Source organism: Heptranchias perlo, chromosome 2, assembly GCF_035084215.1.
Source record: "Heptranchias perlo isolate sHepPer1 chromosome 2, sHepPer1.hap1, whole genome shotgun sequence".
Taxonomy (NCBI): Eukaryota; Metazoa; Chordata; class Chondrichthyes; order Hexanchiformes; family Hexanchidae; genus Heptranchias; species Heptranchias perlo.
In genome coordinates this window covers 156,329,770-156,348,015 of record NC_090326.1, presented here as the reverse complement: position 1 = coordinate 156,348,015, position 18,246 = coordinate 156,329,770, and the positions used below count along the sequence as shown (strand labels likewise).

Here is an 18,246-nt window from a genome sequence, read left to right as displayed (position 1 = left end):
GAGGTGCTGTTGAAGAAGCCTTGGCGAATTGCTGCAGTGCAACTTGTAGATGGTACACACTGCAGCCACAGTGCGCCGGTGGTGGAGGGAATGAATATTAAAGGTGGTGGATGGGGTGCCAATCAAGCGGGCTGCTTTGTCCTGAATGGTATCGAGCTGCTTGAGTGTCGTTGGAGTTTCTATTCTTTTCTCCCTCGTGTGTTTATCTAGTTTCCCCGTAAATGCATCCTTACTCAGCTCTCCTAACCAACACCACCACAACAAAAAAACAGGGGTGTGGTGGTTATGTTAACGGACTGGCAGACTAATAATCCACAGGAAGTGAGTTTAAATCCCACTATATGGCAGTTTGAGAATTGGAATTCAGTTTTTATAATCTGGAATTAAAAAAAACTGGTATCAATAAAAGTGACCCTGAATGACGCTTTTGTCATAAAAATTGTCGTAAAAATCCAGCTATTTCACTGAGGAAGGAAACCTCCCGTCCTTACCCTGTTCTGGCCTACATGCGTCTCCCGTCCCACACTGTCCTCTCAGTGTATCAAACTGCTGCAATAGAAGGCCCACCACCGCCGTCTCAAGGGCAACTAGGGATGGGCAATAAATGCCAGCCTCGCCAGCGATGTCCACATTCTGAGAATGAATAAAAAAGAGATTAATTGCTCATTCACCTCATTGCTGTTTGTGGTTCCTTGCTGTGTTCAAAATGGCTGCCACACGTACCCATATTAAAAGAGTAACTTCACTTCAAACTGCACCCACCCCTCATCCCATTTTGAGTATTATGCATCACTGTGCCACAGAGGGACACCCTGGTCTGGGCTGGAGTACAAAGAAGGACGACTAAGTTGACAAATGAGATCGGACGCCTGCGACATAAGGTGAGGAGAAAGAGCCGTCTTAGAGGAAATAGATCACGTGGATCCCAAGGCGTTGATCAATACTGGAACACTGATTCAAACGTAGGCAAGAGGAACTATTGTTGAAATGTACAGGCCGATTTTCCTCTCCCCACTCCCCCCTCCCCTTCACCTGGGTGCTGCACAGGTGCAATGCACTTGACTGCGTTGCCCCAGATCAGGCCTCAGTACACCTACATTTGCCGGGTGGGCTCATTTGAAAGGCCCAGTCGCACCAACGGCACCGGCCGACACCAGCCACCCCCACCCCTCCCAAATCCCCAACCCCTGAGCTGGGGACTAACCCCTGGAAGTGGGGGGGTGGGGTGGTAAATGTGCTGCTGCTGGAGAGGCCTACAGCGGCAGCAATGGCCGCCGTGGTCAGGGGTCCTTCTGCCTGCTGCCTCTGAAGAAAAGAAATGGGGTTTATCTGCAGGACAAGGTTCTAAGGCTGGCTATTTCTGGACACCTCTACAAGAGAGCGAAGGAGCAGAAAATGAGCTGGGAGGGCTGGGAGCAGCTTGTCCTGCCTGATTTGAATGACTGCCCTAGCCTGGGCCTATTGTACATGCAGACAATCTCTCCCTCCCTCCCCCACCACCACCCCCCAATCCCCATTGGGGAAAACCTTGAAACCAATGTAAAGGGGCGGGGAGCGGCCTCACCACTCTGATTTTCTGACGTTCTTGGCCCCAAACCTGCCCGATCTTGGGCGGGATTACGGAGGAAATTTTGTCACCGCTCCATGTCTCCGGAAGCTGTTTCAATTACCTCAGGAAGGAATTTCCTAAAATTAGCAACAGGCTTTTTTTCTCCTCCCCAGGCGGTAGTATTAGTAACAGTAGTTGTACAAAGCATTGGTTTGGGTTTAGTTAGAGCATTGTGTGCCGTTTTGGGCGCCCCATTAAAGAAAGGACATTAAAGCCATCAAGAGCAAACAGCACAGATTCTCCAGGATGATGCCAGGGATGGGAAATTATAGTTATGAGGAGGGGCTTGAGATACTGGGACTGTTTCCACTGAAGCTGAAAAGGCTAAGAGGAGATTTAATGGTTTTTAAAATATAAAGAATTTTGATAGGGTGAATAGGGAAGGACTATTTCCTCTGGTTGGGGAGTCGGTGACAGGATTGTCATCAATTTAAAATTATCACTCAGACAGAGAGGAGAGGGGTTAAGAGAAATGTCTTTACACAGAGGGTTGTTGAAATATGGATTGCTTTGGCACTGGGATTGGTGGAGACAGAGACCATTGCATCCATTAAGGGAAAACTGGATAAATATTTGAAGCAGAGGAGGATACAAAGAGAGCAGGGCAGTGGGATTAGTTTTTGATTGTTCTACAAAAGAGTGAGCAGAGACTCCAATGGACCAAATGGCCTCCTCTGTGCTATGGCTCTATGAGGAGGTCATGTTTAGATTGTTCCATCCAATGGAGAGGGTGGTGTCTATTCACATCTTCCTTTTTGTATCTTTTGTGCAAAGTAATTAATTGGCTGTGAAACATTTTGGGACATTTCTCTGAGCCATGATCTGGTATTACATTAACGTAGAATCTTTCCTTCTATCCGGGGTGGGGGAGGGGTGGGGTGTAAGGATCTATGTGCTGGCAGCTCTCCACTTCACCAAACCGACCATTAATGAAAGAAAGACATGCATTTACATAGCGCCTTTCACTACCTCAGAACATCCCAAAGCACTTTACAGCCAATGAAGTACTTCTGAAGTGTAGTCACTGTTGTAACGAAGGAAATGCTGCAGCCAATTTGAGCACAGCAAGTTCCCACAAACAGAAATGTGATAATGAACTAATCATCTGTTTTTCTGGTAAACTGTAGGAATTCATCACTTTATACTGTAAGAATTCATCACTTTATACCACAAGAATTCATAGAAACATAGAAAATAGGAGCAGGAGTAGGCCATTCGGCCCTTCGAGCCTGCACCGCCATTCAATATGATCATGGCTGATCTTCTATCTCAATACCATTTTCCCGCTCTCTCCCCATACCACTTGATGCCTTTTGTGTCTAGAAATCAATCTAGTTCCTTCTTAAATATATTCAGTGACTTGGCCTCCACAGCCTTCTGTGGTAGAGAATTCCACAGGTTCACCACCCTCTGAGTGAAGAAATTTCTCCTCATCTCAGTCCTAAATGTCCTACCCAGTATCCTGAGACTGTGACCCCTCGTTCTGGACCCCCCCAGCCAGAGGAAACATCCTCCCTGCATCCAGTCTGTCTAGCCCTGTCAGAATTTTACATGTTTCAATAAAATCCCCTCTCACTCTTCTAAACTCAAGTGAATACAGGCCGAGTCGACCCAATCTCTCCTCATAAGACAGTCCTGCCATCCCAGGAATCAGTGGTGAACCTTCGCTGCACTCCCTCCAGGGCAAGTATATCCTTTCTTAGATAAGGAGACCAAAACTGCACACAATGCTCCAGTTGTGGTCTCACCAAGGCCCTGTATAACTGCAGTAAGACATCCTTGCTCCTGTACTCAAATCCTCTTGCAATGAAGGCCAACATTCATCATTTTATACTGTAAGAATCCCTCACTTTATACTGTAAGAATTCAGCACTTCATACTGTAAGAATTCATCACTTTACACTATAAGAATGTCACTTTATACTGTAAGAATTCATCACTTTATACTGTAAGAATTCAGCACTTTATACTGTAAGAATTCATCACTTTATACTGTAAGAATTCATCACTTCATACTGTAAGAATTCATCACTTTATACTGTAAGAATGTCACTTTATACTGTAAGAATTCAGCACTTTATACTATAAGAATGTCACTTTATACTGTAAGAATTCAGCACTTTATACTATAAGAATGTCACTTTATACTGTAAGAGTTCATCACTTTATACTGTAAGAATGTCACTTTATACTGTAAGAGTTCATCACTTTATACCGTAAGAATGTCACTTTATACTGTAAGAATTCATCACTTTATACCATAAGAATTCATCACTTTATACTATAAGAATGTCACTTTATGCTGTAAGAATTCATCACTTTATACTGTAAGAATTCATCACTTTATACCACAAGAATTCATCACATTATACTGTAAGAATCCCTCACTTTATACTGTAAGAATTTGTCATTGTATATCGTAGGAATCCCTCACTTTATACTGTAAGAATTTGTCACTTTATACTGTAAGAATCCCTCACTTTATACTGTAAGAATTTGTCACTTTATACTGTAAGAATCCCTCACTTTATACTGTAAGAATTTGTCACTTTATACTGTAAGAATCTCTCACTTTATACTGAAAGAATTTGTCACTTTATACTGTAAGAATCCCTCACTTTATACTGTAAGAATTTGTCACTTTATACTGTAAGAATCTCTCACTTTATACTGTAAGAATTTGTCACTTTATACTGTAAGAATCTCTCACTTTATACTGTAAGAATCCCTCACTTTATACTGTAAGAATTTGTCACTTTATACTGTAAGAATTCATCACTTTATACTGTAAGAATTCATCACTTTATACCACAAGAATTCATCACATTATACTGTAAGAATCCCTCACTTTATACTGTAAGAATTTGTCATTGTATATCGTAGGAATCCCTCACTTTATACTGTAAGAATTTGTCACTTTATACTGTAAGAATCCCTCACTTTATACTGTAAGAATTTGTCACTTTATACTGTAAGAATCCCTCACTTTATACTGTAAGAATTTGTCACTTTATACTGTAAGAATCCCTCACTTTATACTGTAAGAATTTGTCACTTTATACTGTAAGAATCTCTCACTTTATACTGTAAGAATTTGTCACTTTATACTGTAAGAATCTCTCACTTTATACTGTAAGAATCCCTCACTTTATACTGTAAGAATCCCTCACTTTATACTGTAAGAATTTGTCACTTCATACTGTAAGAATCCCTCACTTTATACTGTAAGAATCCCTCACTTTATACTGTAAGAATTCATCACATTATACTGTAAGAATTTGTCACTTCACACTGTAAGAATCCCTCACTTTATACTGTAAGAATCCCTCACTTTATACTGTAAGAATTTGTCACTTCATACTGTAAGAATCCCTCACTTTATACTGTAAGAATCCCTCACTTTATACTGTAAGAATTCATCACATTATACTGTAAGAATCCCTCACTTTATACTGTAAGAATTTGTCATTTTATACTGTAAGAATCCCTCACTTTATACTGTAAGAATTTGTCACTTCATACTGTAAGAATCCCTCACTTTATACTGTAAGAATCCCTCACTTTATACTGTAAGAATTTGTCACTTCATACTGTAAGAATCCCTCACTTTATACTGTAAGAATCCCTCACTTTATACTGTAAGAATTCATCACATTATACTGTAAGAATCCCTCACTTTATACTGTAAGAATTTGTCACTTTATACTGTAAGAATCCCTCACTTTATACTGTAAGAATTTGTCATTTTATACTGTAAGAATCCCTCACTTTATACTGTAAGAATTTGTCATTTTATACTGTAAGAATCCCTCACTTTAACTGTAAGAATCCCTCACTTTATACTGTAAGAATTCATAACATTATACTGTAAGAATCCCTCACTTTATACTGTAAGAATTTGTCACTTTATACTGTAAGAATTTGTCACTTTATACTGTAAGAATCCCTCACTTTATACTGTAAGAATTTGTCACTTTATACTGTAAGAATCCCTCACTTTATACTGTAAGAATTTGTCACTTTATACTGTAAGAATCCCTCACTTTATACTGTAAGAATTTGTCACTTTAAACTGTAAGAATCCCTCACTTTATACTGTAAGAATTTGTCACTTTATACTGTAAGAATCCCATACTTTATACTGTAAGAATTTGTCACTTTATACTGTAAGAATCCCATACTTTATACTGTAAGAATTTGTCACTTTATACTGTAAGAATCCCTCACTTTATACTGTAAGAATTTGTCACTTTATACTGTAAGAATTTGTCACTTTATACTGTAAGAATCCCTCACTTTAAACTGTAAGAATCCCTCACTTTATACTGTAAGAATCCCTCACTTTATACTGTAAGAATTTGTCACTTTATACTGTAAGAATCCCTCACTTTATACTGTAAGAATTTGTCACTTTATACTGTAAGAATTTGTCACTTTATACTGTAAGAATCCCTCACTTTATACTGTAAGAATTTGTCACTTTATACTGTAAGAATCCCTCACTTTAAACTGTAAGAATTTGTCATTTTATACTGTAAGAATCCCTCACTTTATACTGTAAGAATCCCTCACTTTATACTGTAAGAATTTGTCACTTTATACTGTAAGAATCCCTCACTTTAAACTGTAAGAATCCCTCACTTTATACTGTAAGAATTCATCACATTATACTGTAAGAATTTGTCACTTTATACTGTAAGAATTTGTTACTTTATACTGTAAGAATTCATCACATTATACTGTAAGAATTTGTCATTTTATACTGTAAGAATCCCTCACTTTATACTGTAAGAATTTGTCACTTTATACTGTAAGAATTCATCACATTATACTGTAAGAATCCCTCACTTTATACTGTAAGAATTTGTCATTTTATACTGTAAGAATCCCTCACTTTATACTGTAAGAATCCCTCACTTTATACTGTAAGAATTTGTCACTTTATACTGTAAGAATCCCTCACTTTATACTGTAAGAATCCCTCACTTTATACTGTAAGAATTTGTCATTTTATACTGTAAGAATCCCTCACTTTATACTGTAAGAATCCCTCACTTTATACTGTAAGAATCCCTCACTTTATACTGTAAGAATTTGTCACTTTATACTGTAAGAACGCCTCACTCTAAACTGTAAGAATTTGTCACTTTATACTGTAAGAATTTGTCATTTGATACTGTAGGAATCCCTCACTTAATACTTTAAGAATTCACCACTTTACACTGTAACAACCACCACTTAATAAAGTAAGATATTGTCATTTTATACTGTAATAATTCACTTTAAACTGTAAGAATTTTTCATTTTATACTGTAGGAATAAATCACTACATACTGTAAGAACGCCTCACTTTAAACAGTAATGATTTGTTACTTTAAATTCTAAGAATTCGTCACTTTATAGTGTTTGAATTTGTCACTGAGAACTGTAAGAATTCATCGTTTATACTATAAGAATCCATCATCTTAAAATGTAAGAATTTGTTTCTTTAAAATGTAAGAATTCACCACTTTAAATGTAACAATTTGTTACTTTAAAAATGTACAAATTTGTCACTTTATACTGTAAGAATTCATCAATTAATAATGTAAAAATCCATTGCTTCATACTATAAGAATTCATAATTTATACTGTAACAATTCATAACTTTATATTGTGTGAATTCATCATTTTAGAATGCAAGAATTCATCACTTTAAACTGTAAGAATTTGTAACTTTAAAATGTAAGATTTCATCTTTCAAAAAGATGATTGTGATAATCTTTCACTACTTCCAGAAGGCATTTAATAAGGTTCCACACAAGACTGTTAGCAAAAATAAAAGTGCATAGAATTGGAGGCAACCTGATGACATGAGTAGGGAATTGGTTAGGAGGTAGGAGACAGCGAGTAGTGATTAAGCGCTCCAATTGGCAGGATATGACTAGTGGTGTCCTCCAGGGATGTGTTCCGGGGCTTCAGTTTTCACTATATTTATCAATGACATAGATGAAGGAAAAGAGAGTCATATATCAAATTTTGCTAGCAACACTAAGTTAGGTGGCACAGTAAGTAGTGTAGCGGGAGCAGAGAGTTGCAAAGAGACATTCATAGATTAAATGAGTGGGCAAAACTATGGCAGGTGGAGTTCATCATGGGGATGTGTAAGTTTGGACCTAAGAAAGATAGATCAGTGTATTTTCTAAATGATGAGAAGCTAGGAACTGTGGAGGAGCAGAGATTTAGGCGTCCATGTACAGAAATCAGTAAAAACTAGTGGACAGGTACAAAAAATAATCAACAAGGCTAGTGGAGTGTTGGCCTTTATCTCAAGAGGGCTGGAATACAAAGAGGTGGAAGTTATGTTACAGCTGTACAGAGCTCTGGTTAGGCCGTATATGGAGGACTGCATTCAGTTCTGGGCACCGCACCTCAGGAAGGATATATTGGCCATGGAGGGAGTGCAGTGCAGATTCACCAGAATAATACGGGGCTAAAAGGGTTAAATTATGAGGACAGGTTGCATAGACTGGGCTTGTATTCCCTCGAGTATAGAAGATTAAGGGGTGATCTAATTGAGGTGTTTAAGATAGAGTCATAGAGTCATAGAGTTATACAGCACGGATAGAGGCCCTTCGGCCCATCGTGTCCGCGCCGGCCATCAGCCCTGTCTACTCTAATCCCATATTCCAGCATTTGGTCCGTAGCCTTGTATGCTATGGCATTTCAAGTGCTCATCCAAATGCTTCTTGAATGTTGTGAGGGTTCCTGCCTCCACAACCCTTTCAGACAGTGAGTTCCAGACTCCAACCACCCTCTGGGTGATTAAAGGATTTGATAAGATAGATAGAGAGAAACCATATCCTCTGCTGGAAGAGACCAGAACAAGGGGACATAACCTTGAAATTAGATCTAGACCGTTCAGGGTGATTTAAAAAAAAATTAATTCATGGGATGTGGGCGTCGCTGGCAAGACCGTCACAGCATTTATTGCCCATCCCTAATTGCCCTTGAGAAGGTGGTGGTGAGCCGCCTTCTTGAACCGCTGCAGTCTGTGTGGTGACGGTTCTCCCACAGTGCTGTTAGGGAGTTCCAGGATTTTGACCCAGCGACGATGAAGGAACGGCGATATATTTCCAAGTCGGGATGGTGTGTGCCTTGGAGGAGAACGTGCAGGTGGTGTTGTTCCCATGTACCTGCTGCCCTTGTCCTTCTAGGTGGTAGAGGTCGCGAGTTTGGGAGGTGCTGTTGAAGAAGCCTTGGCGAATTGCTGCAGTGCAACTTGTAGATGGTACACACTGCAGCCACAGTGCGCCGGTGGTGGAGGGAATGAATATTAAAGGTGGTGGATGGGGTGCCAATCAAGCGGGCTGCTTTGTCCTGAATGGTATCGAGCTGCTTGAGTGTCGTTGGAGTTTCTAGGTGGTAGAGGTCGCGGGTTTAGAAGGTCAGGAAGCACTTCTTCAGACAAAGGGTAGTGGAAATCTGGAACTCTCTTCCCCAAAAAGCTGCTGAGGGTCAATTGAAAATTTCAAGACTGAGATAGATAGATTTTTGTTAGGTAAGGGTATTAAGAGTTCAGGGTGATTGGTGATTCAGAGCCAAGGCAGGTAAATGGAGTTGAGGTACAGATCAGTTATGATCTAATTGAATGGCGGAATAGGCTCGAGGGGCTGAATGGTCTACTCTTGTTCCTATCACTCAGGTCATTGTACTGATTTACTAACATATAAAGGCCAGCTGCTGTGACAAAGAGAATCTTGTCCGGAGCCTGTAACTCAAGTGTCTGGAGGTCACGCAGAAATAGTTACCTTCAAGCATCATTACCAATGCCCTAAATTAATAATGATCCAATGTTGAGCTTCTGTCTGCACATTCTGTTCTAATGCAAGTACAGATGTGTTTTAAATGCATCAACAACAGTTTTTAACCCTTCTCTGCCTCTGATTTTTATTTCTTTATTTTATTTTCTAAATGGCCTCTCTTGTATAAACTACAACAACTGCTGAGGTTTTGTTGATGGACCAAAAAGGACTGGGATTGGTTGATGGACAGAAAACAGAGAGTAGGGATAAAGGGGTTATTTTCGGGTTGGCAGGCTGTAACCAGTGGGGTGTCGCAAGGATCAGTACTTGGGCCTCAGCTGTTTACAATGTATATCAGTGACTTAGATGAGGGGATCGAGCGTAATGTATCCAAGTTTGCTGACGATACAAAGCTAGGTGGGAAAGTAAGCTGTGAGGAGGACAGAAAGAGTCTGCAAAGGGATATAGACAGGTTAAGTGAGAGGGCGAGAAGGTGGCAGATGGAGTATAATGTGCGGAAATGTGAGGTTATTCACTTTCGTAGGAAGAATAGAAAAGTGCAATTTTTTTTTAAAGTGAGAGACTAAGAAATGTTGGTGTTCAGAGGGATTTGGGTGTCCTTGTACATGAATCACAGGAAGTTAACATGCAGGTACAGCAAGCAATTAGGAAGGCAAATGGTAAGTTAGCTTTTATTGCAAGGGGGTTGGAGTATAAGAGTAAGGAAGGATATACTTGCCTTAGATTAAGATCGATAGATTTTTGGGGACCAAGGGAATCAAGGGATATGGGGATAGGGCAGGAAAGTGGAGTTGAGGTAGAAGATCAGCCATGATCTTATTGAATGGCGGAGCAGGCTCGAGGGGCCGTATAGCCTACCCCTGCTCCTATTTCTTATATTCTGATAGCTTGCAATTATATAGCACCTCTAACGTAGTAAAACGTCCCAAGGCACTTCACAGGAGCGTTATCAGACAAAATTTGAGAACGAGCCACACGAAGAGATATTAGGACAGGTGAACAAAAGCTTGGTCAAAGAGGTAGGTTTTAAGGAGCGTCTTAAAGGAGGAGAGAGAGTTAGAGAGGCGGAAAGGTTTAGGGAGGGAATTCCAGAGCTTAACCCTAGGCAGCTGAAGGCACGGCCGCCAATGGTGGAGCGATTAAAATCAGGAGTGCGTAACAGGCCAGAATTGGAGGAGCGCAGAGATGTCGGAGGAGATTACAGAGATAGAGAGGGGTGAGGTCATGGAGGGATTTGTAAACAGGGATGAGAATTTTAAAATCACAGCATTGCTGGTCCGGGAGCCAATGTAGGTCAGCAAGCATAGGGGTTAAAAGGTTGGAAAATATCAAAGGTGTAGCTTTGGCTGCAAATTAATACATTCCCCGTGGCTTTTCTATGTAGTTGCTGAGGACACTGAGTCTGACAGCACTTCAGGTTTGCTGACTTGTCCTTGTTTATGTATTCACCTCCCAGTCGGCATTAAGCTTCGTGCACAGACCCCAGTCTTTTTTTAATCCAGAGTGAAAACACAACAAACCATATAAAAAGCACTATGAAGTGGGCAGAAGCACAATGTACTAGTCATAGTATCCGAAGAATAGATTTATACTTCAGAAAACAGTCTATATTAGCTCATCAGGCCATAGAAATTCATTTAACGGAGGGGAGAGCAGAACCGGACAATCCTCTAGTGGGCTAATCCATAAGATGACGTTGTTGTTACCAGCTTCTTCCAACCATTAACGGTTCAGGGCTCTCACTTGTGCCTCAGTGGCAGTATCATAGAATCATAGAATGGTTACAGCACAGAAGGAGGCCATTCAGCCCATCGAGCCCACGCTGGCTCTTCGTAAGAGCAATCCAGTTAGTCCCATTCCCCCGCTCTTTCCCGTAGCCCTGCAAATTTTTTCCCTTCAAGTATTTATCCAATTCCTTTTTGAAAGCCATGATTGAATCTGCTTCCACCATCCTTTCAGACAGCACATTCCAGATCATAACTACTCGCTGCGTAAAAAAGTTTTTCCTCATGTCGCCTTCGGTTCTTTTGCCATTCACCTTAAATCCGTGTCCTCTGGTTCTCGACCTTTCCCCCAATGGGAACAGTTTCTCTTTATTTACTTTATCTAAACCCTTTATGATTTTGAACACTTCGATCAAATCTCCTCTTAACCTTCTCTGCTCCAAGGAGAACAACCCCAGCTTCTCCAGTCTATCCTTGTAACTGAAGACCCTCATCCCTGGAACCATTCTAGTAAATCTTTTCTGCACCCTCTCTAAGGCCTTCACATCCTTCCTAAAGTGCGGTGCCCAGAATTGGACACAATACTCCAGCTGTGGCTGAACCAGTATTTTATAAAGGTTCATCATAACCTCCTTGATTTTATACTCTATGCCTTTATTTATAAAGCCCAGGATCCCGTATGCTTTCTTAACTGCTTTTTCAACCTGTCCTGCCACCTTCAAAGATTTGTGCACATATACCTCCAGGTCTCTCTGTTCCTGCATCCCTTTAGAATTGTACCATTTAGTTTATATTGACTCTCTTCATTCTTCCTACCAAAATGTATCACTCTGCACTTCTCTGCGTTAAATTTCATCTGCCATGCGTCTGCCCATGTTGTTAAGGAGCACCATTACATTGTCATCCCATCTTGCTCTGGGTCTGCCTCGTGGCCTCTTCAATCTTTGTGGTGGTTTGGTGGGAAGAGGTATTAGAGTGAGAGGAGGCTTGTGTGGTTGTGCAACTCTATCCTTGGCCATCTGTTGCCATGCTTTGCTCTTCCTCCCCCAATCTCCTCTCTTCCACTGTTTACGTTCCCCTGGCTCTAATGATGATGCATTTTAGCCCTAACTACAAGTTCATGCTGCAAATTTAAAGTGTCCTGGGCCCACTGCCCATCCCCTGATCAGGCCTGCTCTTTGTTTTCATCGGTGAGCACTGGATCTTGGCTCAAATTTGGCTTCCAAGTTCCTGGACGTCTTTGCCGTCAAGATTACGCTACTCCACTGGACTACACTGCAAGACTCAGTTCCTGTGACACTAATATGTTATTCAGTTGCTTAACTTTTAAGGTAACTTTGTCTAGCCTATAACCCATACCCCACCGCTGCTGTTACCCGCTGAGCTTATGTAAGGAATCTTACAACACCAGGTTATAGTCCAACAGTTTTATTTGAAAATCACAAGCTTTCGGAGATTATCTCCTTCGTCAGGTGAGTGAGTGAATGAGAGGTTCTCAAATCGCATATCTTATATTAGGCTGGGACACCATCACACCAATCAAAGGTGTCGTTGGTGTTCAGACAGGTTAGCCACGGAAAACAGTAGGTCCCAGTATACTGAATACACAATGGGTCAAATTACACAAAGAAAGAAAGAGACCCGAAAGGCAGAGAGAGAGAGAATGTCCAGTTGTATTAAAAACAGATAACTTTTTTTTCCTGCTGGTGGGGTTACGTGTAGCGTGACATGAACCCAAGATCCCGGTTGAGGCCGTCCTCATGGGTGCGGAACTTGGCTATCAATTTCTGCTCGACGATTTTGCGTTGTCGTGTGTCTCGAAGGCCGCCTTGGAGAATGCTTACCCGAAGATCGGTGGCTGAATGTCCTTGACTGCTAAAGTGTTCCCCGACTGGGAGGGAACCCTCCTGTCTGGTGTCCGTTCATCCGTTGTCGCAGTGTCTGCATGGTCTCGCCAATGTACCATGCTCCGGGGCATCCTTTCCTGCAACGTATGAGGTAGACAACGTTGGCCGAGTCACAGGAGTATGAACCACGTACCTGGTGGGTGGTGTCCTCTCGTGTGATGGTGGTATCTGTGTCGATGATCTGACATGTCTTGCAGAGGTTGCCGTGGCAGGGTTGTGTGGTGTCGTGGACGCTGTTCTCCTGAAAGTTGGGTAATTTGCTGCAAACGATGGTCTGTTTGAGGTTGGGTGGCTGTTTGAAGGCGAGTAGTGGAAGCATGGGGATGGCCTTAGCGAGGTGTTCATCGTCATCGATGACATGTTGAAGGCTGCGGAGAACATGGCGTAGTTTCTCCGCTCCGGGGAAGTACTGGACGACGAAGGGTACTCTGTCGGTTGCTTCCCGTGTTTGTCTTCTGAGGAGGTCTATGCGATTCTTCGCTGTGGCCCGCCGGAACTGCCAATCGACAAGTCGAGCGTCATACCCCGTTCTTACGAGGGCGTCTTTCAGCGTCTGTAGGTGTCCATTGCGTTCCTCCTCGTCTGAGCAGACCCTGTGTATTCGCAGGGCCTGTCCATAGGGGATGGCCTCTTTGACGTGGTTAGGGTGGAAGCTGGAAAAGTGGAGCATCGTGAGGTTGTCCGTGGGCTTGCGGTAGAGTGAGGTGCTGAGGTGCCCGTCTTTGATGGAGATTCGTGTGTCCAACAAAGAAACCGATTCTGAGGAGTAGTCCATGGTGAGTTTGATGGTGGGATGGAACTTGTTGATGTTATCGTGTCGTCTCTTCAGTGATTCTTCGCCGTGGGCCCATAGGAAGAAAATGTCGTCGATGTATCTGGTGTATAGCATTGGTTGGAGGTCCTGTACAGTGAAGAAGTCGTGAAAATTTTCATGCACAAGTTCAAGCATCCACTTTGGACCTAGAAAGGATAGAACAGGGTACTTTTTAAATGGTGAATAGCTCGAAACAGTGGAGGTCCAAAGAGATATTAAAATGTCAGGGACAGGTACAGAAAATAATCAAAAAGGCTAATGGAATGCTGGTCTTTATATCTAGAAGACTAGAGTACAAGGGGGTAGAAGTTATGCTGCAGCTATACAAAGTCCTGGTTAGACCACACTTGCAGTACTGTATTCAGTTCTGGGCACCGCACCTTAGGAAGGATATAGGTGGCAATAGCACACTGCCTCATTAGCATATAATTAGCAAAGAAGCTCCAGAGGAACGGGGCCAACAGGATGGGGCAGAGACTCGGTGTCACGATTTTCTTGCCCCTTTTTTCTTCTGCCCTGTGCCTGGGAAATAAAGCCACCCTTGGGAACAACACAGAGGACGAGGTCCTGTGACATCAAATGGAACGCCTACATCTCCAGTGCTGAAGCTGAGTCCCACTAAACAACTCTTAGCTCGCCATAAAGCAAAACAAGATTGACATGCTGCTCTGATATCTGGGGGGGGAGGGGGACGGGGAGGAGTGGGTGTGGTCCTTTCATCACCTCCCTCACACTCCTGGTCAGTATACAAAAAAAAGCTCAACCCCAGATAATAAACTCTCTCTCAATCCCGGCCTTTAGCGTCTCTCTCCATCTCGATCTTTCTCTTCCTATCAGCCCTACTGCAGCCAGTGTTCCGATAAACTTCCCTCTCCCCTGTCCTTCCAAACTCCAGTCTGCCATCCTGCACACTCTTCCCCCTCTCAGCACCGCCACTGTGTTGGAATCAAAGATCATTACTCCTACTCAACCTCATTCGTTCCCACTATCTCAAAACTGTGGAATTCCATATCTTAGGCGGGAAGAACTGCGTGTCCCTAAGGTAACCCGCCCGATTATCCATCCACTGAAATTGATGGGCAGAAAGTCAGACGTGTAATAGGTGTGTTATTCCGGCCTGTTATAGGAGTGTAATCCTTCCTGCCTGTTGTAGGTGTATAATCCTCCCCCACCGCCCCCCTCCCACCGGTTATAGGCGTGTAATCCTCTGAATTGCAATAGGCGTGTAATCCTTCCCGCTTGTTATAAGCGAGTAATCCTCTGAATTGTAATACGCGTGTAATCTATCCCTCCACCCTGGTTATAGGTGTGTAATCCTTCCTCCTTCCCCCATTATAGGTGTGTAATCCTTCCCGCCTGTTATAAGCGAGTAATCCTCTGAATTGTAATACGCGTGTAATCTATCCCTCCACCCTGGTTATAGGCATGTAATCCTCCCCCCTCCCTCACCCCAGTTATAGGCATGTAAACCTTCCCATCTGCTATAGGTGTGTAATCATTCCAGCCTGTTATAGGCGTGTAATCATGTTGGTTTGTTATAGGCATATAATCCTTCCTGCCTGTTACAGGCTTGTAATCCTTCCTGCCTGTTATAGTCGTGTAATCCTTCGCCCTTTTTATAGGCATGTAATCCTTCTGGCCTATTATAGGCGTGTATTCCTTCCCCTCTATTACAGGCATGTAATCATTTCAGCCCGGCCTGTTATAAGCATGTAATTATTCCAGCCTGTTATAGGCGTGTAATCCTTCCCCCATTATAGGCATGTAATCATTCTGGCCCGGCCTGTTATAGACATGTAATCCTTCCCGCCTGTTATGGGCATGTAATCCTTCCTGCCTTTATGGGCATGTAATCCTTCTCACCTGTATTGTTGCTTTCTCATCACCTTCTCACCAGCAGAGCTGCTTTCTCATCACCTTCGCACCAGTAGAGCTGCTTTCTCGTCACCTTCTCACCAGTAGAGCTGCTTTCTCATCACCTTCTCACCAGCAGAGTTGCTTTCTCATCACCTTCTCACCAGCAGAGTTGCTTTCTCATCACCTTCTCACCAGTAGAGCTGCTTTCTCGTCATCTTCTCAGCAGTATTGTTGCTTTCTCATCACCTTCTCACCAGTAGAGCTGCTTTCTCATCACCTTCTCACCAGTAGAGCTGCTTTCTCGTCACCTTCTCACCAGCAGAGCTGCTTTCTCATCACCTTCTCACCAGCAGAGTTGCTTTCTCATCACCTTCTCACCAGTAGAGCTGCTTTCTCATCACCTTCGCACTAGTAGAGTTGCTTTCTCATCACCTTCTCACCAGTAGAGCTGCTTTCTCGTCATCTTCTCAGCAGTATTGTTGCTTTCTCATCACCTTCTCACCAGCTGTGCAGCTTTCCCGTCACTTTCTCAGCAGTACTGTTGCTTTCTCATCACCTCCTCGCCTTTGAGTCGGAAGATTGTGAGTTCAAGTCCCAGAGCCTTGAACTCGAAATGTAGGCTGACTCTCCCAGTGCAGGACTGAGGAAGTGACCACCAGGCAGCATCCTAGTGAATCTCCACTGCATCCTCTTTATTGCCTCAATACCCTTCCTATTGTGTAGAGTCCAAAACTGCACACGGTGCTCCAACTGTGAGCATGCCAAGATTTCAACCAATTGAGTCCCAGAATGTTAACGGTTAACCTGGCTGCATCACTGAAGTGATCCAGTTGATCTTCTGATGTGCTGTCGAACATGATTTCGGGAGTTCCAGCTACCTGTGACAGCTCAGTCACCCAATGGAACGGGCAGTGCCCAAAAACAAATAATCACCAGGATCCCAGCCACTCAACAAAAATAAGGCCATTTTATTTTGCTTTATTATTCAGATCTTTCTCTACCCGGTCAAATATTCATTTTGCAACCTGTGCACCTCAGGAGACTCTTGCTTTATAGCAGGAATACAATCATTTCCGTGTTAGATTCTCACAGATCGAAATCAAAAATGGATCTTTACATGGCTTCTGGGAATGTGAATATTATCTAAAACATTTGCGAAATCTATGGATAAAGCTGCCTTTCAATTCAAAAGGATCTCTTTACAGGGCTAAGCATTTAATCAATGGTTCAGCCAGTGGAAGAATGGGACTTTGTCGATTTGCTCTTTGAGAAATACATCATTTGCTCTGATAAGCCCCAGGCTTATGAATTTCTTTTTTTCTTTACTGACTTGGACCTTGAAGGAGAGAAGGATCTAAAATTGCCAATGTTGGATTCCTTATGACACTGGATACAAGTAATCAGGCTTAATTTTTAATCCCCCGGCTCCAGAAATCCGGTATCTTTGGGCTGTCCTGCGATAAAATGAACAGTCTCGTCCACATCACACAACAGGTGGTAGACGCAGGAGGACCTGTGAACATTCCTTGTGCGAAGTAATGCCCGTTAATACTTGATACGGTCCATATTGTTTACTAGTAATCAACTGTTGGTGATCACTTGATAAATACACCAAGAAGGTTGATCCCCGGAGAACGTACAACCTGTCGTCGGGCATCAGTGATGTGGAGCACGCTGGCTGTCAGCTTCCAACATGACAGCTGCTATCTGCAAACAAAATATAGATCCAAAAACTGACTCGAACCACCTCCGTGAGCTTTGCGAGGCTTTAATCTCTTTTCAGGGTTCAGACAATGGTTAAGAATAGACTCTGCTTCGGGCCCTTCTCATAAATGCATTGCCTGCTCAGGAACCGAGCCATAAAGACGAGGGAGTTCCCACGTTCCGGTATAGTAGCGTCTAGGGTTATGTTACTGGACTAGTAATCCCGAGGCCTGGGACTAATAATCCCTAAAGACGTGAGTTTGAATCCCACCATGGCAGTTTGAGAATTTGAATTCAGTTAAAAAATATCTGGAATCAATAGAGCTGTTAATAAATCAGTAAAAAAAAAAGCGACCATGAAGCTGTCGGATTGTCGTCAAAAAATCCAACCGGTACACTAATGTCCTTCAGGGAATGAAACCTGCCGTTCTTACCCGGCCTGGCCTATACGTGACTCCAGTCCCACACCAACGTGGTTGTCTCTTAACTGCCCTCTGGAATGGCTTAGCGAGCCACTCAGTTGTATCAGGGAAACTAGGAGTGGGCAATAAATGCCAGTCTTGCCAGCGACACCCACATCCCGAGAATTAATTTTTCTTTTTAAAAGGTTCCATCCCTGGTCCACGCTAAGTTCACGGATTTTAGCTGAGGATTTGGCATTAATGCCCCGTGCTTAGAGTAGGGAAAAAATCACCTCGGGACTCTGTTTCGCATCATTGTCCAGTGGTGCCTGTTGTAAAATATGTGTGTCCAGAGTTCCCTTGGGGCCAGAAACAGGCTTGCTTGTGAGGTCAAATAGCTCACTCATGAAGAATGGCCCAGGTGA

General features: G+C 42.6%; 1 protein-coding gene across 3 annotated transcripts in view; it reads right to left on the bottom strand.

Annotated features, from left to right (window-relative positions):
- Positions 1–218: 218 nt before the first annotated feature.
- The window catches only part of LOC137299267 (uncharacterized), a 71,027-nt gene continuing 52,999 nt past the window's right edge, over positions 219–18,246 (bottom strand). The window contains exons 4-5 of one of the 3 annotated variants that reach the window (XM_067967933.1): positions 492–633; positions 219–377 (exon numbers count right to left, since the gene is read on the bottom strand). In XM_067967933.1, coding sequence (XP_067824034.1) covers positions 364–377; positions 492–633 — 156 coding nt within the window. In that variant the 3' untranslated portion in view covers positions 219–363. Of the gene's footprint in view, positions 378–491; positions 634–13,825; positions 14,006–15,722; positions 17,424–18,246 lie in introns of those variants that run through there. The other 2 variants (XR_010957867.1, XM_067967940.1) reach the window with 2 other exon arrangements.